At 57.2% G+C, this 26395-nt stretch overlaps 1 protein-coding gene across 5 annotated transcripts in view; it reads left to right on the top strand.

Moving 5' to 3' along the window:
- Window positions 1-2876: 2876 nt before the first annotated feature.
- The window catches only part of ARHGEF10 (Rho guanine nucleotide exchange factor 10), an 82362-nt gene continuing 58843 nt past the window's right edge, over window positions 2877-26395 (top strand). For 3 of the 5 annotated variants that reach the window (XM_045086176.1, XM_045086175.1, XM_045086172.1), the window contains exons 1-3: window positions 2891-2964; window positions 20210-20278; window positions 26181-26327. In XM_045086176.1, the coding sequence (XP_044942111.1) occupies window positions 20242-20278; window positions 26181-26327 (184 nt within the window). In that variant the 5' untranslated portion in view covers window positions 2891-2964; window positions 20210-20241. Of the gene's footprint in view, window positions 2965-3836; window positions 4111-20209; window positions 20279-26180; window positions 26328-26395 lie in introns of all 5 variants that reach the window. The other 2 variants (XM_045086173.1, XM_045086174.1) reach the window with 2 other exon arrangements.

Below are 26395 nucleotides of genomic sequence, written 5' to 3'. Positions count from 1 at the left end.
AGCGGGGAGCCTGCTTCCTCCTCTCTCTCTCTGCCTGCCTCTTGCCTACTTGTGATCTCTGTCTGTCAAATGAATAAATAAAAATATTTTTTTTTAAAATTGAACCTAACTTTTATCTCCCAAGAGTCAGTGAGGGATTCACAGTGCGAATTCTCCACCTTCACCGCAACACCCGGGCTCGGAGACTACGGCACTCCGTCTGGGAGGGCACCCACTCTTGGAGGCTGCTCAGGAATTAAGGCTCAAATCAGAGCTCTGCCCGCCCCAGCCACACCCGGCAGCCTTGGCCTGAGGTTCCCCCTACCAACCCGCAGCTGCCCTTTCTGGTGGCCCTGCGCTAAGGGGCTCAGCATGGCCCTATGGGATTGGGAAGGCCCAGTCTGAACTACTTCCAGTTACGATGCTGCTACTGTATTGTCCTCATAGGTCCCAAAACACAATTTCTGAGTGAAAACAATGTGTCATATTGTCCTCAAGTTTTTGAAAATAAGCTTGTGAGCTATTTATTAGAAATGTTGATTCAATCTGTTTTCATTCTTCTGGGACAATAAACAGCCCCAAATCATGATTGTGACTTACCGAGCGCCCACTCCTGTGATACATCGCATGGGCTCTTTGTCGAGTTCTCCCTTTCAAACTCCCAAGTGGAGATGTGCCTATGATTAGTTACATTTCTATATAGTTAGAGACTGTGTAAGTCACACAGGATTTTATCAGGGTCAGAAATCAAAGTGGGTTCCCAAATGGACCCCCAATCCCCGTTTGTTCTACGTATGGCGCTATTTTCCCTCTTACCTCAGCGCTTAGCGACCTGGAAATGTGACAAGCATGTGGCTAGCTGGAATTAATTCAGCTGGCCTTTTTCTTTTTTCTTTTTCTTTTTTTTTTTACATCTGTCTATTAAAATAATTATCTGGGTGGAAGACCTTTGAGCAAGGTACTCAAATAACCCTAGGAATAGAGACACTGTAATGCTTTTCTGATTTTACAGTCCCTGGAAGGAGAAGTGTCAGCCTCCAGTATCTTCACAGCAGGAAGACAAGTCTGAAACAGTATTTAAAAGTAGCTCAGCCTGTTCTACAAAAGGAGCAAATGCTAATAATAAATATCGCTAAATATTTCCTTACCTACTGTTATTTACTTCCCAACACTTGTAGTCTCTACATGTTGTGACGACGATTTATGTCACTCAGAATCTGCAGGGAAAGAACTTACACAGAGCATGTGAGCTTTAGGGGTACTTAATGTTTAAACTAACTGTGACAGTTAGCTACTTCGTTCTGTTCTAGAAGCCGTGAATGGGGCTAGAGATCTCTACGATGTCTGGCAGTTCTAAAATTCTGACTTTAGATCATTTCTTTGACTCAGAGACTTGGGCAAGAAGGGGAGGAGTCCAGCGACTGGGAGCATCTCTGTTAACCTGTAACCAGGTAACGTGGTTTCTTTGTATTCTTGTTAAAGATTGTCCCAAGTTCCCCCACTTCAGTCATAATTATAACAATAATCCGTTTTCTTTTTAAATTATAAAATGGGGCTCCTGGATGGCACAGTGGGTTAAGCCTCTGCTTTCTGCTCAGGTCATGATCTCAGTTCTCTGCTCGGTGGGGAGCCTGCTTCTCCCCCCCCCCCACACCTGTCTCTCTGCCTACTTGTGATCTCTGTCAAATAAATAAAATTTAAAAAAGAATCCTGCTGGTTAACAACAGCACGGAGGACAACGTTCTTGTGCATGCTGGACCCTTGGGTGCAGACCCAAGCATTGTGAGTTCATCTCCAGCCACAAACAGACTCATAGTATGAGGATGCTTTGACAGCCTACGAAGCACTTAGCCATTCCAAGGGTGGAACCAGAAGGGGAGGCTCTTCCCTCTTAAAGCACTAGTTTCAGGCTCTTAAAATTGCCTGGGAAGGGGCGCCTGGGTGGCTCAGGGGGTTAAGCCTCTGCCTTCAGCTCAAGCCGTGATCTCAGGATCCTGGGATAGAGCCCCGAGTTGGAGTTGGGCTCTCTGCTCGGCGGGGTCCTGCTTCCCCCCTCTCTCTGCCTGCTTCTTTGCCTACCTATGACCTCTTGTCAATAAGTAAATAAGTAAATCTTAAAAAAAAAAATTGCCTGGGAAATGTGTGAGATCCTTGCATATCCTAACGCCCAAGCCTCGGCAGGCCTGGGAGCAGCTGACTTTCTGCAGAGCCAGGACCGCCCCTGCTGGCAGGAAGAGCTCCCCAAGGGAAGGGGAGGTGCTCTCGGTAGTCTGCAGCCCCAGGGGTCCGCGGGGGAAGGGTGGGTGTCTGCTGGGGGGTCCCACCCACGACCCCGCCCAGGCGTGCAAGCCCGCGCGTCACAGGAAGGGCCAGGAGTCTGGGGGGTCCTACCCACGACCTTACCCACGCGTGTAAGCCCCAGGGTCCGCGGGGAAGGGTGCCTGTGGGGGTGGGGGTGGGGTCTTGCCCACCGACACCACCCACCTGTGCACAGCCCCAGGGTCCGCGGCAAGAACCCGGTGTTGTGAGTGGGTGGCGGGTCCTGCCCGCGCCCACACCCACGCGTGCATAGCCCGAGGGTCCGCAGGAGCGGCCAGGAGTCTGGGGGGGCTGTTCCGTCCACGATCCCGCCCACGCGTGCAAGCCGGCGGGCTCTGCGGGAAGGGGCCTGCCTGGCGGCCCTGCCCCGGCCGGGTTGCGCCCCCCCCGCCCCCCCACGCGTGCGCAGCCAGGCCGGGCGTTGGGCTTAGGAGGGGCCGCGGGCGGCCACGTGGCCCCGCAGGAATGCGCGGGCGTGAGGGTGGAGCGCGGCCGAGGACGGGCAGGCGCGCTATCCAATGGGCTCCCGGCGCCGTCGGATCCGGCCAATCAGGGCGTGGGGGTGGGGCTGCCTCCCTGTGGGCGGGGCCGGGGCGCATCCCCGGCGGCAGGAGCGGGGCAGGGTGAGGGGCGCTCGGAGGGACGGCGGGCGGGGGTCTCGGCCGGGTGAGTGCGGGCTGGCGGCCCGGGGTTCCTGCGGGGCGAGATCGGGCCGGGAGGCGGGATCCCGGGGGACGATGCGGGCCCAGGGCAGGAGCGGGGGTCCGGGTGGGGGCGTGAGTGTCGGCCGGAGGGAGCAGGGGTCCTGGGGGCGGCGCGGGGCTGCGGCCGGCGCGGGGAGGCGCGGGTCCTCGGAGCGAGCGTCCCGCCGGTTGGTCGCGGGGCCGCGGATGAGCCTTCGCCCCCGACGGCCTGTCCGGTGCGACGGCTCGCGCGCTCGCGCAGTCCGGCCGGGCTGCGAGTCCCGGCTGCCCGCCGCCTGAGGTCTGCGGGTGCGCGCGCCGACGGCGCGGGGTGGCCCTCGGTTCCCGGGGGCCGTGCGGGTGCCGGACCCAGCGCCGCCGCAGCGCCAGCGGGGTGCGCCCTGTGCCTTCTGCCCAGCGCGCAGTGCAGGTCACGGGCCCCGAGCGGCCCCGCGGCTTTCGGGGGGCGTCCTCCCGGCTCCCCTGCGCACAGCCGGCGCCGCCCCCAGCTCCCGAAGTGTGTCCCCTGCACGCTTGGGTACAGACAGTGCGGGCAAAGGATCACAGGCAGCCTCCCAGCTTCCGTGGGGTGCTCCCTGTCCCCTGGCTCGACAGTGCAGGGAGCAGACCATGAGCAGCACCCCAGGTTTAGCAGCTGTTCCCCCCAATCCCCCCACGCACAGCTTCCCCCCAGCCACGCACAGGTGTGGAGTAAGAAGCCCACGAGCGGCTGCCCCCACCTTCAGCATTGCCCCGTGTCCCCGGGGTCGATGGTAGTGGGCTGTCAGGACCCTGCGGGAGAACGGAGGAGTTGAGGTGTTTATTTGGAAGAGTGATTTCCCTTTTCCTCCAAAGACAAAGTCAGTGGCCTGCTTTAGGATGAAGGCGCACGCTACTTACGAAACAGGTGTCCCCCTCCGCCCAGAAACCGAAGCGGGGTGTGCCGGCCGCGGCGGGCAGATGCCTGCTTCTCCCCGCGCGGCCACACTTCTCCGTGGGACCCGAAGTTCTGAACATAAACACTTGAGGAAATGATTCAGCTTGTCCCGGGGCATCAACGTTCAGAAAACAACAGCAGATATATTTGATGTCATGTACGATTCATGGCCATGACTCACTTTCGCCAGAGGTAAAACTTCTTATTAACCCCAAACCTTTGGGGCTTTTCTTTTGGCTCTAGTTGAGCCACAGAGTAAAACTGGGGTAGCCTGCTGCATTTGGGACCCTGTGCAAGGGTTACTTAGTTTCCCCACAGGCTGAACGTTGCAGGGAGCGTGGTTTTCTCTGCTCATTTGTTGCTTACAAAATGTAATCTGAACATGTTTCCTAGGAAATTACTTATTAGAGAAGAAAGAGGAGATTTACTGTTTGTAGTTTTTAAAACATCACTTGCTCCATAATCTGGCAGCATTCCCTTGATTGGCTCAGGGATGTGATTTAGTGGCCAACATCGTTAGGTCGGTGTATCACGTCTTTTTGTCATCAGATACAGACTTTGATGGTGTCTTGTCATTTGTCTAAGATGCTCTTTCCTAACTGGTCAGTCTTTCCATCAAAAGAGTTAGAATAGGACAGAGGAAAAATTGAAACTGATTCCGGATAGCCTTCTACCTTTTAAAAGTTGAGCTTGACTTGCCCTGAATTTACTGTCTGGATCACCGAGACATTCCTAAGCGCCATATTTTCTCTGTAGTTTCTTTTGTGGTGTAGTCAGAAGGAGAGTCTTTGGGAATTCTTTTGGATAGAGGCACGCCGGTGATTTCAAGGGGCTTTGAGAGGAGCCTGCGGTGAGTTCTGGAACTGCTTGCCCGGCCCTGGGTGCGTCAGGTCATCCCACAGAGCTTCTGTTTACTCCTTATGAAATTGCTGGGACGTAGTACCTACGGCTTATTACACCGAAGCTTTCTGCCTAATGAAGAACAACTAAAACCGAGGCGAGTTGGGCTGTATTATTCTTTAAATAATACTTTTAAAACCCCGTCATGAGATACAGTATTTTATTGCACAGGGAGTCCTCAGAAGGCTGCGGGGAAAGAGTCAGGTACTGGAGCACGTTCGTGTTCCATTGATCTGGGACTCCCAGTTTGCCCAGGTAGGAAGGTGAGTGCGGAGAAGTATGACAGGCGAGGAAAAGGAGGTGATAACCACTCAGGAGCTCGCCTTCTCCCTTTTTCATGAAAGCCTTGGACCAGTGTAATTTTGACAAAAGGAGGGAATCCTGGAGCTTTGCAGCAGACAGGGCAGTTCCAGGTCTGCGGAGAGCTGCCGGGGTCCCGCAGGAGAGCGGAGCGTGTTCTGCGGGAGGGTGTGGGCAGGGCTGGCTCCATGGGTGGCCATGTGTCCACCCTGTGACAGTTGTGACAGGTCAGGGCTGTGATCAGGTTGCTGGCTAAGGACAGGGGAGGCCCGGGTGGAGAGCTAGCGGGGCCCCTTCTCCTGGGCCACCGGCCTCAGCCGACACATGCGAGCTCTCTGTCTGTCCCTGTTCCTCCGGTTCAGACCGCTCCGCGGCGCCAGGCCGGGACGCTGGTTTGCGCGTCTTTCTTTGCGTGTGTATGAAGTTTCAAAACCTTGATGATGGACATGATGGGCCATCAGAACCTCTGTTCCTCTTGTATTTCCTGCTCTCCTCTAAGTCACCGCCATGAATTGTACCTGCTAGGGGAAGGGGTGTCTGTGCCTTATTTCCTATTGTAATTAACAGGAAAATGATCTTTTGAAATACTAAAAATCCTAAAAATCCTTTGTGCGTGTTCATGTTTTTCTCTTCCATGGACCCTCTTCCAGTATTAGAAATTGTTTTTTTTTTTTTTTTTTAAAGATTTTATTTATTTACTCGACAGAGAGAGATCACAAGCAGGCAGAGAGAGAGAGAGGAGAAAGCAGGCTTCCCGCTGAGCAGAGAGCCCGATGCGGGACTCGATCCCAGGACCCCGAGATCACGACCCGAGCCAAAGGCAGCGGCCCAACCCACTGAGCCACTCAGGCGCCCCTAGAAATTGTTTTTTAACGTAAAACAGCCTCAGAGCTGTAACAGGGTGCCGTGGCCTGTGTGCGGGGGAGAGCTGGAGAGGGAGTGTGCTTGCCGTTGGGCGTGGGGAGTGGCACGTTGTGCCCGCAAAGGAAATCGTGGCCCCGTGGTGGGGGGAGGTGGGGGGGGGTGCGCACCTGGGGGCCCATCTTGGGCTCTGAAATCTTGACCCGGTGAATCACTTGTGACTTGACCTGGGGAATTTATGAAGAAAACAGAATGAGCCGTGGAGGGCACCTGCATCCTTTGCCCTGGCACAGCTCCATGGAGCAAAGGAACCCTTCGCCGGTGAGGCGTGGCAGGCTCCCTGAGGGTCTGGGCTTTGCTTCCTGCGAAGAGGGTCTGTCTCCATCCTCATCGGAACCAGAGCTGTGCGGTCTGGCTATGGAGACCCAGACCCTTACGCGTGGATATTATGATTTTTAAGAAAGAAATACGGACATTTGCTTTGAGATAGAAATACCAATTGTAAAACTGCAAAGTCACATATAGACGTGAGAACTGAACTTGTGTTTCTTTCCTCGGTATGCGCAGCCTGGGGCTGCCCGGACGAGGAAGGCCGAGGCCCTCTGTCTGGATAGAAGGGAGCTGTGCGCGCAGAGCGCTCTGTCATCTCTTCCTTACTTCTCTCGAGGGAGAATGGAGTGGGCACTGAGCTGACGGCAAGGGACGGGAGACGAGTGAACGGAAGAGCCATGTTCACGCTGATTTGCGCTGTGCCCAGTGAGCAGAGAGGTTGGAAGCCTGGACTCGGAAGCGTTGGTGTTCAGGGAGGCTGTGGTCCGAGTTTCCCGCACACAGAGTCACCCCACTGGGCTGCCTCATCAGACCAGGTCCTGCCTTTCTAAGGGCAGCTTGAGAGTGGCTTGAAACCCTAGGGCATTGGCTGAGCGGTCTGGACGGGACCCCTGTGTGGGCCAGTGTAGACACAACCCAGGGAGTTCCAGAGCTATTGATGAGCACATTTCTGAGGCCGGAGTTTGTTTCTCCGCGAGAAGCCTTGAGCTGGGGTAGAAGGAATTCACTGTGTCTTTTTACTCCCCGTGGGAGCAGGTGTGAGCCTGGCCGGGTCGCCGGACCAGACAGCCGCGAGGTTGTGGGCTGTTGCTTGCTTCCTCCCAAGGACAGGGACTGGGCTCCGGCCCTGCTCCCGTCCTGCCCCGTCCTCTTGCTGCACAAGTGGTAAGAAAGTTGCTTCCTGTTTGGTTCTCAAGCCGGCAGCTCAGCCGGGGGTGGGAAGCAGCCCACGGTGGCGTGGACCATGCCCTGCGTGCCCCGCCTGCTCCCAGGGCGGAGCTGCTGCGAAATGTCATCTGCGTGGGTTCTGTGAATTCCGCCGGCAGAAGCTCTTCTTCCAGAGCCACACCCCTGAGAAAGTCTCTCTCCGCTTTGCTGTGCTGTGTGGAAGAGGCCAGTGTTCATTTGGAACTGAAATCTCAGCTCCTGCTGTTAGGTTCCAAGGCCACAGGGCCCACCAGTCTCCTCGGAGCTCTAGTTCCGCAAGGAGCCCCACACCAGTCTCCTCGGAGCTCTAGTTCCGCAAGACGGAAACCGAACCGGGGTGGCGGCTGCTGCTGCTTCAGGCTCCTCCCTGAAAACTGTGCAGCAAACCGTGGTTTGTGTTGATGTCTCAGGAAAGAGGACAGGTGCACCATTCTGCCCCAGCACAGGGGGACGCCGGACGTCTGTCACAGGCGGCTGGGGCAGGAGGAGAGATGCCTGTTTCCCAGGACCTTGGCCAGAGGGAGATTTGGACCCTGGGATGCTTCTCTGCTCAGCTTTCTCAGACGAGCTCATCCCACAAGGGGAGGCGGTGTGTGTGCTCCCCTGGAGTCGAGGAAGGTGTCTGGCTCCAGGTTTCCTGTGCAAGCTGATTCCTCTTTTTTTTTTTTTTTAAAGATTTCATTTATTTATTTATCAGAGAGAGAGAGAGAGTGAGCGAGCACACAGGCAGGCAGAGTGGCAGGCAGAGGTGGAGAGAGAAGCAGGCTCCCTACCGAACAAGGAGCCCGATGCGGGACTCGATCCCAGAACCCTGGGATCATGACCTGAGCCGAAGGCAGCAGCTTAACTGAGTCCCCAGGCACCCCAAGTGGATTCGTCTTATGGCTCATTTCCCTGATGGTCTTCAGGGTGCCATAGGTGGACCCATTGTCCCAGGCATCCTGACTGTGTAAGAGCTCTGGTCACCTCTTCCTCCAGGGCTCTGCTCTAGGAAACTGGAGGGAGTGTGTGGCGAAACCATCCGAGTAGGCCTCCACTTCCCCCTTGCTGAGATGGTCTGGTGACTGTGATAACTGGTCTGGAAATGGAAAGCAAGAGACAGGGCTGGGGTGCTGAGGTGGGGACGGTGGCGGTGCTTGTGAGTCACATAGGGGCCAGGTGGGTCTTCACTGGCAAGGTGATGCTTGAGTGAAGTTTGGAAGAAGGTGAGTGAGATCACACCAAGAGCCTTCTATCCGAAGGGAGAGCATGTGCAAAGGCCTTGGGGCAGGAGCAGCAAGAGGGTCCTGTGGTCACAGGAGACAGCTTAGGACATGACCTCAGGGAGGTGACAATAGTGTGACAGAAAGCCATTACAGAGCCGTGACCCCGTGGGACCCTGTTTCACGGGGCCATCCTGGCTACAGTACTGAGTTCAGATGACACAGGGTTGAGGATGGCAAGGGAGGTGAATGATGAAGCTTTTCCAGGAACTCAGGCAGAGATGGGCTCCAGGGTGGACCAGACAGGCGGCCTTGGAAGGAGGGGTCAGTGCTATTCTGGGCACCTGTTGACGCTGGAGCTCACAGGGCTTGCTGGTGGGTTCGTTATTGGGAATGCAGGAAAGGAGGAGTTGAGTAAGTCCGAGCGCTTGTGGGTTGTCCTGAGCAAGGTGAGGCCGGACGTTTCTGGGGGAAGGAGGTAGTCCGGCTGCCGCCTGCTGAGGAAGGTGCCTTTCGCAGTGGACCTGCTGATGTTTGTGTCTGGGGGGCTCTGAACTTCTACCTCCTCGGCAGCTTTCATTTACAGTTCTCCGCCACTCCACACACTTGGTGTTTTCCAAAGATCTAGGTTATTACCAACTTCCAGTAGCAGGAAGAAACCTGAAGAGGATTTCCCTCTTATGAAAAAGTCAAAAAGTGGGCATCACATTCAGCATCTGTTTTGTGGGGAACCCCTACGGGCGGCATGCGCCCCGACCAGCTCCTTCCTGGGCTCTGCTCCCCGCCTCTGGCCACCAGCGCTTTGACCTGTGTCTGTGAGCATCCGCTGGCCTTTATCTCCATGTATTTTGGGCATCCGGTAGGATGTTGTGTCCTGAGGCCTAAGAAGAGCCAGAGAGAAGTAATTTTGGGGTCTGACATGCTCACTCATTTTCCTACATGAATGAAAGGTCATTCCTTCTTCAGTTTACACCATTTCCGTTGTGAAAGATTTCATAGGAACGCGGCACTTCTGGCTGGGGAACCTGTACCCCTTCCTGCAGGGCTGGCTCCGTCCTGTGCTGCGCAGCGCGTTCCATGACTTCCGGAGTTTTGGCTCTCCCACACGCTTCGCTCATTTTGCCCAGTCTCCACCCCTGGCAGCCGCTGATCTGTTCTTTGTACTTATGAGCTCATTTTTATGCCACGTAAAATGAGCTCAGATGGGATTTGTCTTTCTTATTTCAGGGTGCCGTCAGGGCCGTCCACGTTGTTGCAAACGGCAGGGTTTCTCTCGACGGCAGAAGAGCACCCCCTGCACGTGTCAGACGCTATATTTTCTTTCTGTTCAGCCATCAGTGGACACCCTGTGATGGCTGTCCACATGGTGGCTGTTGGGATAAGGCTGCAGTGGACGTGGGGGTGCACATACCCTTTCAAGGTCTTATTTTTGTTCTTTTTGGGTAAATATCCAGAAGGGGGGGGGCTGAATCATATGGTAGTTCTAGTTTTTGTTTTTTGAGGACCACACTGTTCTCCGGAGTGGCCGCACCCGCTTGCCTTCCCACGGGCAGTGCGGGAGGCTTCCCCTCTCTCCGCGTCCTCGCCAGCACTTACGGTCTCTCATCTTTTTGGTACTAGCCATTTGGACAGGTGGGAGACAGTATCGCGTTGTGGTTTGGTTTCCATTTCCCTGATGGTCAGTGATGTTGAGCATCTTTTCACATACCTTTTGGGCACCGGAAGGTTTTCTTTGGAAAGCTATTCAGACCCTCTGCCCATTGTTTAGTTAGGTGGTTTGTTGGCTACTGTCGTATGAATTGTTTATATGCTTTGCATTTAACCCTTTATGAGATACATGATGTACAAATATCTTCTCCCATTTCTTAGGTTACCTTTATATTTTGATGACGGTTTCCTTTGCTGTGTGGAAGCATTTAGTTTTAAGTAGTCTTTATTTATTTATTTGTTTAAATGTGCTGTTGCTGTCTTTGCCTTTGATGTCAGATTCAAAAAGTCGTCACCAACACTGGTGTCCGGGAGCTTACTGTGCTTTCTTCTAGGCGTTTATTGCCTTCTAGGTGTTTATAGTTTCAGACCATATGTAAACGTCTCTAATCTATTTCAAGTTAAGTTTTGTGTATGTCGTGATGTAACGCTCAGTTTCATTCTTACACACTGCACGTGTCTGAGTTTCCCGGCTCCATTTGCTGAAGACACTGTCCAGTGTGCACTCTGGGTTCCTTGGCTGTAAATTAGGTGAACATGCGTGGATTTATTTCTGAGCTCTCCCTTCTGTGCTGTGTGTCTGCTTTTATGCTGCTCCCAGACCATTGTACTGATTCCCGGAGCTTTGCCACGTAGTTTGACGTCAGGAAGTGTGATGCCTCCAGCTTTGTTCTTACTCGAGGTCACTTTGGCTATTTGGGGTGTTTGTGGTTCTTTACCAATTTTAGGATTATTTCATTGTTGTGAAAAACACCACTGGAATTTTAATAGGAATTGGATTCAGTCTGTAGATAGCTCTGGGTCACATGGACATTTTAACAATATTCTTCCAATCCATGAACATGGAATATCTTTTTTTTTTTTTTTTAAATTTGTGTCTCTTTCAATTTACTTCATCAGTGTCTTAGAGATTTCATTGTATAGGTTTTAAACCTCCTTGGTGAAATTATTCTTAGATTTTTTTTTTTTTTTTTGATGTGGTTGTAAGTGGGATTGTTTTCTTAATTTTTCTGATGATTTGTTATTATGTATGGAAATGCAACTGATTTTCACATATTGATTTTGTGTCCTGCAACTGTACTGAATTAGTTTTAGCCATTTTTTGGTGGAGTCTTTAGGGTTTTCTATAGGTAGTGTCATGTTGTCTACAAACAATGATGATTTTCTTCTTCCTTACCAATTTAGATGCTTTTTTTTTCTTTTCTTGCCTAATAGCTGAGGGAGGGCTTCCAGTACTGTATTGAGTGGACGTAGTGAGAGGACATCCTTGTCTTGTTCCTCTTCTTACAGGGGAAGCTCTCAGCTTTTCATTGAAGGGCATGTGAGCTGAAGGCTTACCACATGGACACTTTATTATGTTGGAGGATGTTCCCTCTAGACCCACTTGTTGAGAGTTTGTTTTTTTTTTAAATAAATGGATGTTGAACTTTGTCGACATTTGTCTGCACTGATTGTAATGATCATAAGATTTTACCATTTTGTGAGTGTCGTGTCTCATTGATCGCTTTGCGGATGTCGAGCCATCCTTGATCCCTGGAATGAATCCCGCTTGATCATGGTGTTTGATCTTTTTCTCGTCATGCTGGGTTTGGTTTGGCACACTTTGGATGAGGGTTTTACAGCTTTATCAAGGCTGTTGGCCTGTGATTTTCCTTCATTGTACTGTTTTTGTCTGGTTTAGTGTCAGGGTAATGCTGGCCTCCTAAAATGCATTTAGAAGTGTTTCCCATTCTTTGTTTTCCTTGAAGAGTTTGGGAAGGATTGGCATTCTAACTTTAACCTTTGGTAGAGCTCATCAGTGAAGCTGTCTGGCCTTGGATATTTGTTTTTTGGGCAGGTTTTTGATGATTGATTCCATCTCCTTACTAGTAATTGGTCTGTTCAGACTTTTTGTTTCTTTGTGATTCTGTCTTTGTAGGTTGTTTGTAAGGACTCTAGTTTGGACCATTTGTTTGCTTATAATAGTTCACGTTACTGTCTCATGATGCTTCGTGTTTCTGTGGTGTCGTCTGAATGGTTCCTCTTGTCGTTTTGGTTTTCTTTGAGTCCTCTCTCCTTTTTTCTTAGTAGGTCTAGTGAAAGGTTTGCGAGTTTTATCTTTTCAGAAAAACAGCTCTTCATATCCCTGAGGTTTTCTATCATCTTTTCGTCTTTATTTCCTGATCTTCGTTATTTCCTTTCTTCTGCTAACTTTGGGCTTAGTTTGTTCTTCATTTTCTAGTTCCTTGAGGTATAAAATTAGGTTGTTCATTGGAGATTTTTCTTGTTTCTTTTTTTTGGGGGGGAGAGAGCGAGCACAGGCAGACAGAGAGGCAGGCAGAGGCAGAGGGAGAAGCAGGCTCCTGCTGAGCAAGGAGCCCGATGTGGGACTCGATCCCAGGATGCTGGGATCATGACCTGAGCCGAAGGCAGAGGCTTAACCCACTGAGCCACCCAGGCGTCCCATTGTTTCTTAATATAGGTATTTATTGCTACAAACTTCCCTCTTAGAACTGCTTTTCTTGCATCCCATAGGTTTTCTGGGTGTTAATGTTTCCATATTCATTTGTCTCAAGGTTTTGTTTTCCGATTTTCTTTGGATTCTTCTTTCCCTCACTGGTGTCTCAGTAGGATATCGTTTAATCTCCGCATACTTGTGTCTTTTCCCATTTTCTTGGGGTTGAGTTCTGGTTGCATACTCTTGTGATTGGAGGAGGTTCTTGATACGATTTCAGCCTCCTTAGATTTGTTGAGACTTGTTCTGTTGCCTAAGCTGTGCTTTCTCCTAGAGAACATGCGTGTGCACTTGAGAAAAATGTATATTCTGCTTTGGGAGTGAATTGTTCTGTGTTAAGTCCGCCTTGTCTAATGTACCATTGAAGGCCAATGTTCCTTATTTTCTGTCTGGACATCTGTCATGCAAACTCTACCCGAAGACTCGGTGGGGCTCCATCACTCTGGAGGGCTGCTGGTCATGGAGTCCCGAGTCTCCCAGTTGTCAGCATCTTCTTGCCCCGTGGCCTCCCGAGTGTTGCCTCTGTCTGATTGGCCATCCTCCCCGGTGCTCCAGCCACATCAGTCACCTGATCAGACACCTCTGTGGGTCCCCTCTGAGCCCAGGATGAGGCCCTGCCCTGGTGGGGCCTGCTGGTGCCCATGGCTGGTGAGCCGCCTCTCCTCCCGCCCTGGGGCCTTCCTCCCCTCAGTCTTCCTCCCAGAAGCCCTCCCTTCTTCCCTGCTCTGGGCTCCTTCTCGCCTCATGGAGTCTTAGCTGGCTCTATGTCTGCGTCCCCGCCACAGGCCTGCTGCGTGGGCAGAGTGACAGTGCCATCTGGACACTCTGCTCTTCTTCTTCCTGGGGTCCACGGTGTGGCCCCAGTGGCCGTTGGGTGTGGGCGGCAGCCCCAGCACCCCCGGGGCGGGGTTGGGAGTCGCGTCCTGCGCGGAGGAAGCAGGTAGGGCTGGGCCTCCCCACGGCCTGCAGAACTGCTGGCCCTTGGTGTTTGAGGAGCGGCTCACTGTGCTCTGGGGTGACGGTGCTTATTCTGGGTCTGACTGATGCAGTAGCACTTCGGCACGGTGCCCCTTCTCTGTGGGAGCCCCTCAGTACACTTCCTGTACACGGCCCCCTCACTGTGGGAATGTGAGCACAGGGCAGCCCCTCCCCATGTGGAGCCCCCCCACCCCCACCTCGCCCACCGCGGGCAACCAGGGGCAGGGACTCTGGCCCCGGAGCCTCCCCAGAGACTTGCATGCTGAGGCCTGGTGTCCTTGACCGCGAGGGCGGCCTTTAAACCTGGAATTCACGTCCTGCAGGAGATCTCTGTGCGCGTGGTCTTCGGGGAGGGACTAGCGATTTCACTGGGGGGCGCGTCCTGAGCTGACCCTTTCCTGGGGTGTTCCGTCCCCATCTTTGGATGGGGCCCAGCGGCTGTGGGGAGTGACAGGGTGGCCCGAGCAGGCTGCGGAAGGGGACCAGCCCCAGCACTAGTCAGAGATCCGGCGCTTGCTGGCCGGCTGCCTGGGGGCAGGGACCGGTGGGCGGCGTCACTTGAGCCGAGGCAAGGGGAGGCTTTCTTCCCTCCAGGAGGAACGTTCTGTTGTTTTGTTTTGTGAGCACGACACTTAATGAAACGTTTCTGGGCAACATTATCTGTTAAAGACAGAGTTAACTTACGCCCCAGTAAGCTGTGGTCACTTGAAGCAGTTGGAATTTTGTCCGGGTGATTGGGAGGTTTGGAAAAAACTCGGGGTGGTTCTGACCTGGCTGAGCCCTGTTGCTGGGGTCGCCGTGTGGGCGGGCGCCTCAGGAGCTTTCCCCGGGGATGTGCTGTGTGGTCGCGAAGCACTTGCCCTCTGTGAGTCTCGTCTGGTCCCCCCCTCAGAGGGTGCGGATCCTGGCAGAGCCCTTGTGGACCCCAGCCCCGGGGGCAGCCCCCGCCCACCCCACATCCCAGTTCTGTAGTTTGGGTACTTAAGAGAGGAAGAAGAGGCCAGGAGGGGTGAGGAGGAGGGGGAGGAGGCAGTATGCCCCAAGCAGAGGTGAGGACAGGAGGGACAGCACGGGAGGACTGGTCCGCAGGGTCCTGGGGCCTCCCCACCCGAGTCTCTAGCTGCCCACATGAGGACCACGCCAGGAGCGCCTGCAGCTGCCCCCGCCCCTCCCCCGCCCCCTGCCCCTCCCTGCCCGGCCTCTCCCCTTCCTGCCTCCCCTCCCCCCCTCTTCCCCTCCCCCTTCTCCTCCGTGCTCCTCCCTCCTTCAGGGTTTCAAGTGAACCACCTCTGGCTTTTGTGCCTCGGTAGCAGCCCTAAGTCCACAACTAGGTGCTGTTTCAGCCCCAGAAACGCGCAGGGTATGGCTCAGGGGTTAGTCCTTCGTCAGAGCTTGGGGGCATCCCTCGAAGGTCATGTGCATTCTGCAGCCGCCCGCAGCCCCGACATGGAGCCCCGACATGGAGCCCCGTCTGGAGAGGCCTTGTGCAGTGGCCCCATCCCGAGCCCCAGCCGGCCCTGTGGGGTAGGCGCCAGGGAGGGGGAGGGACCGCGCCCCTGAGCTCGCCTTGCGCTCTCTCTAGAAGCAGCGGAGCAGGGGTGCCGCTCCTGACTCTGGGCTGGCGAGGGCTGCAGAGCAGAGCAGCGGACAGGGAGGCTTCTCTCTCTTGAGAGCCGAGGCTCCTTCTCTTGCGACTTTCAGTCAGACCGCTGTCCCGCCTGGGCTGTCCCTGCTTGCCTCTCCAGCCACCGGTCGCCGCTCGGTCACTCTCTTCCATCCCAGGACACCCCAGGATTCTGTGTCCTCAGGTCGGAGTGTGCGGGGGAGGGGCGTGCAGGGCACAGGCAACCCAGGGGCCAAGGCTTTGAGGGAGCTGGAGAGCTGAGCACAGCAGACAGGGTGCCCCGGCCCAGCCTCGGGTGGAGGATGCGACCTCAGGGGCCTCACCTTTGTACTCTGGACCCTGGGCTGTTTGGGAAAGAGCCACTTAGCTGCTGGCGGCCATAGGTTTTCTAATACCGTTGACACAGAATAAATTTACTTCTCTTTAGTTTTTGGTCTTCTGGGGCCAGTGAATAAAGGAAGGGAAGAGACCTGGGGTTGGCGTCCGTCTGACATGAGCGCGTCACTTACAGTCGGAAAGACGCGGACACAGGACAGTCCCGCGTAGCTGTCCTGACCCTCACCCTGACCCTAACCCCAACCCCAACCCTCACCTAATCCTAACCCTCGCCGCAGACTCCCTGGTAAAGCCCAGGAGTCCCGGCCAGCTGAGCTCCCTGCAAGCGCGTGGGAAGCTTCTCCATCCTTCCCTTTCCCTTGTGCGTCACCGTAACTGTGAACACGGTTGTTTTCTGTGTTTTTCTGTGCAGAAGGTTTCTGTCTGTCTTTCTGCGCGGGAGGTTGGCGCGTTTGGTCTGCCGTGGAATTTAAACTTAGCGGGTGCCATTCCGGCAAGACGTGCGCCGTGAGACCTTGTGTGCTCATCCTCGCTCCTCCCCGGGCTCTGTGGGCGCAGAGCCTTACGGATGTGACGTCCGTCCACAGGCAGTCCCAGAGGGAGGGAACCTGCCGCGGGCCCTTGGGGTTTCCTGGCGCACACTGCTCAGCGCCCAGCTCCCTGTCCCCTCGTCCTCGGGTTCTGTCCTTGGGGTCCTCTCCTCTTAGGCAGGAGGACCCGAGGCTCCTTGTCCAGGCAGTTTCCACGCCGGTGCTCCGAGCCAGCCCCTTTGGTTGGGACGCTGGGCGCTCTGTGACTCGGACAGGCCAAGGTGGATCCTTGCTCTGGCGATGGTGGTGGGCTCTGGTGGGTCTGGGCTGGGCACAGGCTCAGCCACCTGCAGCCCATCTCTCCGTGACCCAGACTGGGGAGATGGGTGAAATGGATGTAAGGGAGCCCCCCCCACCCCACCGCTGGTGCCCACAGTGCACAAGAGGCTGTGTGCTCAGCAGGGCTGAGCCTGCCGGGCGGTGAGTGAGCCTGTTCCCTCGGGGGCCCTGCTCCAGCCTCAGGGACACAGTCCCCCCCACCCCCGGCAGCCCTGTAGCTGGACCCCCGCAGGTGGGTTGCATGGCTGAGGACGAGCTGCAGAGCCCTGTCCAGCTGGGGGAGGTCTGGGGAGCTGGGTGTCCCCAGAGCTCAGGCCCCCTGTCCCCTGCTGCATGTTCTCTCTGCTGGTCTCTGTGGAAGGGACCCTGGTTGGGAGTGTCCCGCTGTCCTCAGAACCCCGAATGCCGAGTGCTGCTGTGGTCACAGGCTGTGAGAAGCGTCTGTCTCCTGAGCCTCGGCGTCCTGCCGCTCACGTGCCCGTCCCACACAGGGTATGAGACGCCAAGAAATGCCGTGGGAGCCAAGGTTCGGGAGCATTTCTGCAATGTGGGAAAAAGCAGGCACAGTGACGTGGGGTATCTGGGGGCTGCCCCGGCCTCAGAGACCATCTTGTGACGCGGAGCCACACCACCTGCAGACAAGTCCTGTGAAATGGTCCCACGGGGCTCAACCTCTGGGCTCCTGCTCTGACCGAACACGTCATCTTTTTGTTTAAAACCGCGATCTGGGTGCACAATGCAGTCTTTCATTAAGATGCTTAAATTGGAAAGTGACCGCAGTCGCACAGCCCAGACTGGAATTATGTCCTGCTGCCGTCTGTCGGAGGACCGCGTTGTGTCGGCGAGGCTCTGTGCTCTGGCCGAGGTCAGTCTTGGACAGAGCCGGCTGCGGTCCAACTCGGTCCCCAGAACACCGTCTGCAAGCGCTGAGGGTCCCCAGGGAGGGTGCCACGTGCCAAGTGCCACCGGGAGACGGCTCAGAGATGCGGCTTTGGCCCCTGCGTGACTGCAGGGGAAGCAGGGTTTTCGGTGTGGCCTCAAGGGCCTAGAGGGGCAGGATGCCTCCCGGGTGCCGAGCAGGCCGTCGGGGTTAAGTGCACGCTGGCCTCGGAAATCCGGGGGCAGAAGCGTGTGTTTGTGGGTTGTTCTCAGGAACGTGGCTTCCCACGGACGCTGCTGTGGGGACAGTGGTGTTACAGAGCGTGCTGTGAGCCGCTGGGCTCTCGCCGGTGTCCAGAACACAGATCATGGCACCAGAGGCTGGCTTCCAGTCCCCGCGCCACAGCTGGAGCAGGTCACGCACCCGCAGGGGCCCCGCGAGCTGGGCACATTGGCGCAGGTGGCCGTTGGAGCAGCGAACCACAGTGTAGTCTGTCCTGTCTTGTCAGTGTCCAGTGGGGAACGGGGCGCTCTGCTGGCCTTGGTTCTCAGGTGTTTCAGGGACAGCAGGTGTTAGTGAGATTTGTGCTCTGTGGTTTGAAAGAAAAGTGTTGAGGACGAGTGACCAGTGTTCAGACAGGAGGAGCCACATGGCCGTGGCTGCTGGTGTGTCCCAGCTCCTGCTGAAGAGCCTGGGGCAGAAGCGCCACCCTTTGTCCCCGACCGGAAGGATGTCTTCAGTGGCGGTGTCCCCCGCTGGCCTCGCGCACCAGCGGCACCCGTGCTGAGCTCAGACCCACGAGAAAGCTGTGAGTTGCCCGAAAGCCCGAGGACCCCTCCGGCTGCCCGGGGTGCTGTTGTTTGGGGCTCTTCTCCACGCAGCTCTGAAAATGCCGGGTGCCCACACCCCGTCTGTGGCGACAGCGCTGAGTAGCTGCACACCCGGTCCTCACCTCTCGGGCGGCTAAAAATACGTTTCCCTTCTTCCTCACTTCCTCTCGCGACTGTGGAGTCCATTGTCCCCTCTTCCTGCGGATATGTCGCGTCTTTCCTGTTCCCGGCGGTGCCTGTGGGGTCTAGGCGCACCGGCCGGGCGGGGCCGGATCCAGGGTGAGGACCGGCCCGGCATTTTCTTGTGGGACCAGCATCAGTGGGAACCCTGGCATCTTGGACGTGCTCGTGTGCAGTGCAGCGTGTCGCTGCTGGCTGGGTCCTCTTCCCTTTGCAAGCTCACCTGTAGGACGCAGAAGCCTGGGAGACTTTGGGACTCACTTCCTTGGGAGATGACGTGGCAGGAGAAGACGCTCCCTCCATGCAGCTCCGAGGGCCGCGTGATCCCTGCAGACATGCGCCCTGTCCCTCCCGCCACCCACTGCCCAGGAGAGATGTCCGTCCGGCGTCCATGCTGCATCACAGGCCGTGACCCCTGCGGACACCACGCTCGGTGCCTGGAATGCAGCGGACGTTGGTTGACTATTTGCTGGCTGACGTGGGGTGGTGGGTGTGGAGTTCCGTGTCAGGGTCGCCGTGCCTCTGTCCCTGTCCCTGTGGACCAGGTCACCGCAGCCCGAGGCCACCGCTTCTCAGGGAGATGCGCTCCCACCTGCATTATTTCCTCCCGTAACTGCCACAGTCTGCGTGCGTCTCTCTGCTTTGGGAACCGAGCGATGGTTTCTGGCCAGGAGGGTGAACTCTGCCGTGGGCTCTGTGGGCCCCCGAGGGATATATGTTGTATCGAATCCTTGGAGAGGGCCGGGGGTGGGCATGGTGGGACAGAGGACGGACCGCAGTGTGACTCGACCAGTGCCCGCTGCCACCTGCCCAGTGCCCCCGCGTGCCGGGCCCTGTCCCAACCCCCTGTGTTCAGATGTTTCACCCCTGCAGCAGCCGAGGCCACCCCTGCTGCTGTCCCTGTGCTCCCGCTGGCCTGTAGGAGGGCAGGGGTGCAGCCCCAGCATGGGACGTCGTGCTCCTGGGTCTCCCTGGGGTCGGTTCCCAGGAGCACTCCGCACCTCCGTTCCTTCACTTGGGACTGGCACGGGAGCCCGTGTCCTGGAGGAGACACGGGACGAAGCTGGCGGACAAGCCTGAAGCACAGCGCAGAGGGGCGGCCGTGCGGGCAGGGTGGGCCATGCCCCCATCGGGGCCCTCACCAGCTTCCCTTGTGCTGCCCAGGCTGAGAGCCGGCGTGGTGGGCACCGCAGCTGTGTTGGCAAGGGACCCACAGCTTGCCCCGCTGCGGGCAGGTGTGGGCTGGGGCGTCGTCACCGCCGCACTCGCCTTGGTGCCATCCTGGCCGCCTCAGAGCCCGGGCGTTGGCCGTAGGAGCCGGGCAGGTGTTCGGTGCTGTAGTCCCTGCGAACCAGGGAGCGGGCAACAGGATGCCCCTCGGGAGCCGGGCACGGACATCTTCACAGTGTGGCTGGTTTCATATTCTCAGACTTTGTTCTCTTTCGGAAGCACATCGGGAAACCAAGTGCAAAGAAGAAGAAAAAGAATAAAGCTGGGTGTGCAGAGACCTGGCCTAGACCCCAGAGCTTAACCACTGGAGGCTTAGGGGACGGTCAGCCTGGTCCGTGATCCTGGGCAGCGAGTTGTTGACTCGAAGCCAAAGCTGAAGGAAGAGAAGGGGCAGCCGTCTGCCCTGGGTTCCTTTCTCCCGACCCTCGTGCCGGGCTCGGAGGGGTCCGCCAGCAAGCCCGGTGTGGAGGGAACTCCTGGCCGTGACCGTGGGGAGATCAGGCCCCCGGGGACTCTGCGCGCTCACAGGCGTGATTTCGGGGGCGAGTGGCCGTCCTTCGGGAGTGGCCCCTCAGTGAGCAGCGTGACTGGGGCTGACGTCAGCCCTTCACCTGTGGTGACCGTGGTGTCTTTACTCCCGCAGGGGTCCAAGGACTGACGTTTCCCAGCTGCGCCATGGACCAGCCCGAGCCACCCGCCCCTGCTCCTGAAGGTAACCGTCGGCTTGCAGGGCCCCTTCCGACGTTGCGGGCCCTCGGGGAGAAGGGGAGGGTCTGGCCACACGTCCCGAGGAGGTGCAACTCTGAGCCCCTGCCTGCCCAGTGCTCCTCCCTTACCTTGGGGTGCCGTGTCTGAGCCTCCTGCTGGGCCCTGGGCACCCCCCCAGGGCAAGCGCCCGCCCGGAGTCCTGTGAGGTCCGACTCCTCCCGACCCGTTGCACACCCACGTGCGGAGGAGGACAGGCGGACCTCCTGGCTGAGGGGCCACAGGTAGGCTCTCGCCGCCCCAGGCGTCCGCTGGTGGAGCAGCAGGATGGTTTCCAGGTCTGCCTCCTTTTGCGCTCGGCTCGCTCAGGGAGAGCGGGGACCTCTTCTGTCTGGCTGCTCTGTATGTGAGGTTGGCGAGGGAGGGGCCCCGTCCTGGGCCGTGGCCAGACCACAGAGACCACAGCATGGCAGCGGAGGGTCTGGTGCTGTCCCTCCCAGCTCGCAGGGCACGGTCTGCTCGGGGCTCCCGTCCCCGGGACTTCCCTCGACCTGTGCCCGGACAGATGTGCATGTCCCCAGCATGCCGGGAGGCTGTGGGACCCGAAGGGCAGTGAGCCAGAGTCTGGGAGGAACCCATGTGGAGCCAGAGCCTGGCCGTCCCTTCTCCTGTGCTGGCTGTGGCACTCGGGGCCTTGAGTTTATGGTCTTGCCTCTTGGCAGGAGGCATCGTGGTCTCCTGATGCCTTCCCAGAACTCATAGCAACCCCACCCCCCACCATGGTAGGGAAGGAGGACCCCTCCGTTGTCCCGGTGCCAGAGGAACGTGGCCTCACCCACAGCCGGGTGGCAGGCACTTGCTGATGACGGGTCGGGCTCCAGCAGGACACAGAGAACAGAAGCTGTGTGCGAAGGGTGGAGGGGCGGTGGCCTGTGATGGTGGCATTGTTCTGGGGACACCGCTGTGCACACGCAGCCGCCACCCCAGGGATGTCCGGAGCCGGGAGGAGGCCGACAAGGACCGTGGCCGTGAATGGCCCCTTGTTGGGGAGCGGTTTGCGCCTGCTGCTTTGCAAAGCCCTTTTTTTTTTCTAATGATAGTAAGAAATAGAGCACAAACAGCCTTCTTTCGAAATGAGAAGAACATCTTATCTTGGATCAAGCTTTTTTTGTGTTATAATAGATGTGGTCTTACTGGCCCCAGGGACAAAATGTGTCGCCTTTATCTGAGCTTAAAAATGAATATTCTCTTATTTTTTCCACTCAATGTCTTAGTTCCTCCATGGCATGGCTTTCAGACCTGTTTGTGGGTTTTCAGCAGCCCTTGAGGGCTATCTGCTCGAAGAGGGGACGACCTAGGAGGGGCATCTATGTGTCCCTGAGCCCTGGAGCCCCCGTTCCCCTGAGGGGTGAGCGACCCGAGCCAGCCCATCCTGAGCCCAGGCTCTGTGTCAGCTGCGTAGACCGGTGCATTACAGGAGCAGAGGGTGGCCGGCCGGGCTGGAGGCAGGCAGTGTCTCCCTCCCTGTCTCGGCCCAGGACTCTAAGTCCCGGTGGGAAATGTAACATTGTAGCCTGTAGTGACTGAGCCTTTGTTGCAGTTTGGGAAGACGCTAAGACCGTGTTGACCTGAGAGATCCAGTGTGAACTCTCGTTTCCTTGGAAGTGCGCTGGCCCCAGTGGTGCAGTTTGCTGCTAGACTGAGGCGGGGGGCTCAGTTGTGGGAGGAGGGCGGTCGCGGGTCAGACTGTACCCCTGGTGCTGTGCTTGCTGACAAGGTTGTTGTCTTGTCAGGGCGTTGACCAGAGGGTCAGCCTGGCACGGGGTCTGAGTCGGGGTCCGGCTCCTCTGCCTGGAGAGCTGTGGGCAGGACCCTGGGTGGTGCCCTGGGACACATCAGGAATGTTGCCGGAGTCGGGAAGAGGAGAGTCCAAAGCAAAGGGACTCCTCCGTGGGTTGGTTCATGGCCCTGCAGTGGCCCGGGGCCTGGGGGGATCCTGAGGTTCCTGCTGTGGACTTCTCACCCCAGGGAGAGTGTGCAGAGATGGGGAGGGACCGAGGAATGGCTGAGCTAGAGGGGCTCCCGGAGTCCAAGCAGAGCTCCTTGGATGTGACTCCAGAGCTCCAGCAGGAGGTCTGGCGTGGACGGTGGATTTTGTGCCGATGAAGACCAAGGCTGTGGGCAGGCCTGGCCTCCCATGGGGAGCGTGTCGGTTACTCTGGAGCACTCGTTGTGGGGGCAGGAGGGGTCCATCAAGGAGCAGCCTGCCTGGGCAGCCATGCCACTTCCTGCGGACAGGACCACGGATGTCGTCTCTTAGAGCCTGGAGGCAGGAGGCCCAGGGTCCAGGGTGGGCAAGGCAGGTTCCTCAGAGCCTCCCTCCTTTCTCTCCCTGTATCCTCCTGTGTCGTCCTTCTGTGTGTGTCTGTGTCGCGATCCCTTCTCCTTATGACGACCCTAGTCCTGTGGCACCAAGGCCCGCCGTAGGGACCTCGGACCTCCGCATGAGTCGTGTTCGAAGTACTGGGGCTTTGGCCTTCAGCATATGGTTTTGGGAGACACAAATCAGTGTGTCTGATTTGTGGAATCGAGAGGAAACAGCGGAAAGTAGCAGCCGGATAGGTGGGAGGAAGCCAGGAGTGTGTAATGTCACTGATGCCAGACGCGGCAGTGAGGAACAGCCCAGTGACGGGCGGGGACAGATGCGGGTGACCCACGGGCTTTGGCTTTGGGGACACATCCCCCAGCATCCCGTGAAGCCGTCTGCCCAGCGGTGGGGAGGCAGCAGGAGTGGTGGGGGAGAGGAGCAGGTGCAACACAGAGGGTTTAGGGCAGTGAGACTCCTGCATGTGACCCTGCCATGGTGGACACGAGTCATTGTCCAAAGCCATCAGGCACGGCCCCTGACGGGAGCAGCGGACTGTGGGTGACAGTGACCTATCAGTGTGGGTCGGTCATAAGAAAAGCTGTTTGCCGCTCACTTTCCTTCCTGAGCACATTAAACAGGAATCCTTTCTCCCTGCATGGGGGAGCCTGGGGTTCAGGCCCATGGGGTCAGAGGTCATAAGGCTTTTTTTTTTTTAAGATTTTATGTATTTATTTGAGACAGAGATCCCAAGTAGGCAGAGAGGCAGGCAGAGACAGAGGAAGGGAAGCAGGCTCCCTGCCGAGCAGAGAGCCCGACGCGGGGCTCAATCCCAGGACCCTGAGATCATGACCAAAGGCAGAGGCTCAACCCAATGAGCCACCCAGGCGCCCCAAGGGTTTTTTAATAGCAGTGTTTGCAAGGTCACGTAGGTGGTCGCACGTTTGCATGGGCGTACAAGCACCTGCTTGGTGGCCTGTTTTTAACGCTTCCACGTGAATCCCCACCTGGAAGTAGGTCCTGGGCCGTGGGGCAGCTCCATGTTTGGCCCAGATGGTGTACACACCGCCTGCTCCAGTTCCCGTCCCCTCCAGCGGCGCACCGGAGTTCTGGTTCTCCAGTCCTCGCCAATCTTTGTTATTTTCTACTGAGTATGAAAGGGCCAATTACAAACACTATTAGTGTGTCAGGAACCTCTTTCCAAATCACTGAATAAACTTCAACAAAACAAGGTTAACTGTTTCAGTAGTAGCGCACTGTGTAAATGTGTCGTGATTTGGAGACTGTCTTCTGTCGTAAGACACGCAGGTAAGTATTCCGATGACCTCTGATCATTTCCTCAAGGCAGACATTTCATGGTAGAATTTCTGAGATGGAGGATTTACAGAATTAGAAGGCTCGGGTGAGTATTGGCGAGCTACCGTCCACAGGGTCACCAGTGCGCACTCTCATCGGAATTCCGTGTTCTAAAGACATGTTTTCTGAAGACTTTCCTTCATTGCATGTCAGCGTTGCCGCTGTCTTGCTTTTAGCCGATGAAAGTGACTTCCCAGCACGCTGGGCGGGCCCGTGTGTGCCTGGACGTGGCATGGGCGTGGCGTGGCAGTGGCGTGGGCGTGGCGTTCTGGCCGAGAGGTCCCTCCCGCCTGCCCCCTCGCAGGGGCCAGCCTGAGCTCTCCGTTACTCGGAAAGTGTTTTCTCTGAAAGACCCCTTAGAGTGTGTTGCTGGTTCCAAAGATTCAGGGACAAAATACACACCCGGTATTTAAAGCCACTTTTTCTTTTGGACCGTCAGTGGTCCGTCTGGGCAGTGAGGCCCCAGCTGGAAGGAGTTTCTAGGCTGACTCCTGCGGCGACACACGTCCGTCAGCTTCCCTCCCTAGGAATGACTCCACCCTAAAACCCTGATACGGACTGTCCCGCCCCCCAGGCTCCCCCAACCCCTCAGGAGCTACGAGGTGCCTGCGTCCTTCAGCGGCCCAGGGTATGGAAGCTGGTTTCCGTAGCCTGCTCAGCACCCACGCTGCTTGTCTGTAGCTGACCCTGGCCTTGACCTGGGATCGAGGGGCGCTCGGGGGGCTCTGGGCAGAGTGGGAGGGGTGTAGATCACCCACCATTGTGATGGGACAGCCCGGCCTGGCCTCACGCACGCCCCACCGACTGGGGAGGTGACCCCTTCCCATCATCCGTAAGGCCCCAGGCCATCCCGGAATCCACTTGGACCCCAGCCCCGGGGACAGAGCAGGGAAGCGAGCCCTGCGGCGTTAGCACAGGGGTGTGGAGAGCGAGGTTCCTGATGTCTCCGTTACCTCAGCCTGAAGACGCACCACCCCCAGCCTCTGATCCTGTTCACGTGTCCTCAGTTCTAAAATAACCACGTTCAGGTCCCTGCGTTCCCCGTAGGCGCCTTGGGAAACAGCCGGGCATGTGTACCAGCCGTTTGGCTGGTAAGTCGGGGTGGAACCATCTGGAAGGGACCCGACCTGGGGCAGTGGGGCCTGTCCCGGCAGATCCTTCCCCAGCCTCACAGAGCCGGAGCTCTCTGTGCCTGGTGCCCTCTGAGCGGCGGCCCAGAGAAAACCCGGTCACGCTGGGTGAGCTGGTTTGCTTGCTGGGTGAGTGATTTCTGCTTGTGCTGACCTTCAGGTCATCTCTCTCAGCGGGTCACGTTTTCCTCCCCTTAGTGCCCATTACTTCATAAGGGAACCCCCTAGATTCCTCTAGGGCCTGGGGTCCCTCAGTCCCGCAGGGGCCCCTCCCGTGAGTGTGCAGGAATGTGACCTTAATGGCCCAGAGCTTCTCCCTGGAAAGTAACTGATTTTTTCTGATATTTCGTGATTTGTCTGAGCACCAGACACCGGCCGACTGTCTTGTCACCGAGGGAGTGGTGCGCTGGTGGTTAAGGATGTCCAGTTCGGGGGTTTCCGTGTTCTGACTTCGTGCCTCAGAGTTGGGGTGCAGAGAGGAGGAAAAGGCCCTTCCCTCCCACGCTGGCCCCTGCATGTCCTGCTCTGTCCCCTACCCCAGCTCCGTAGCCGGGGCGCGGTGACCCCTCACGGGCTGCCTGGGCATCTGTCCACCTGCCCCCCGCTTTGTGAGCCAAGCATGGGGGTCCAGGCCTCATCCCGGTGGATAAGTCCCGAGATGGCCAGTCTCAGATGCCTGTCCCAGTGCCCACCGGAGACCCCCTCGGTGACATCCTTGAGGCTGAGCCCCACTCCCTGCCCCGCACATCCTCGGCCAGGAACGTGTGGCCAGAGGGCTGGAGGGCGGCCTGACATGTGCAGGGAGCACGAGGTCCCCTGCCTCCGGGTGTGACGTACTTTGCAGGTGGCCGCGTGGGCAGAACCGGGGGGTCTGGGGACCCGTGGGGCGGGAGCCACGTCCGTTCCGCGAGGAGGTTGAACGTCTGTCGTGGGCGCCCCGTGTCCGGATTTTCCCTCTCCTCCATCCTCGCCCTGCTGCCCTGGCCTCCCCGATGTCCGCTGTCGCTGACAGCGCTTCTCCCTCCCTCTGGGCTTGACCGTGTCCTTCCGCCCCGTAGACAACGCCGCGAAGCGCGAGTCTGCCGACGAGGACGACGAGGGGGAGCAGTTCGATTTCGACAGCGGAGATGAGGTTCCGGAAGCAGACCGACAGGCTGCGGACGCCCCCCCGGCCGGGAACGCGGGCGCAGACGCGTCCGGCTCAGGTGGGTCCCCTGCGGCCACCGGCACGCGCGGCCCGGCGACTCCCTCGCCCCACGGCCAGTGGGACGGG

This window comes from Mustela putorius, unplaced genomic scaffold (assembly GCF_011764305.1).
Source record: "Mustela putorius furo isolate JIRA1106 unplaced genomic scaffold, ASM1176430v1.1 tig00000905_pilon_pilon_pilon, whole genome shotgun sequence".
In the NCBI taxonomy this organism is placed as follows: domain Eukaryota; kingdom Metazoa; phylum Chordata; class Mammalia; order Carnivora; family Mustelidae; genus Mustela; species Mustela putorius.
The sequence above is the reverse complement of the archived record's forward strand: the minus strand, read 5'-3'. Positions and strand labels throughout refer to the sequence as shown.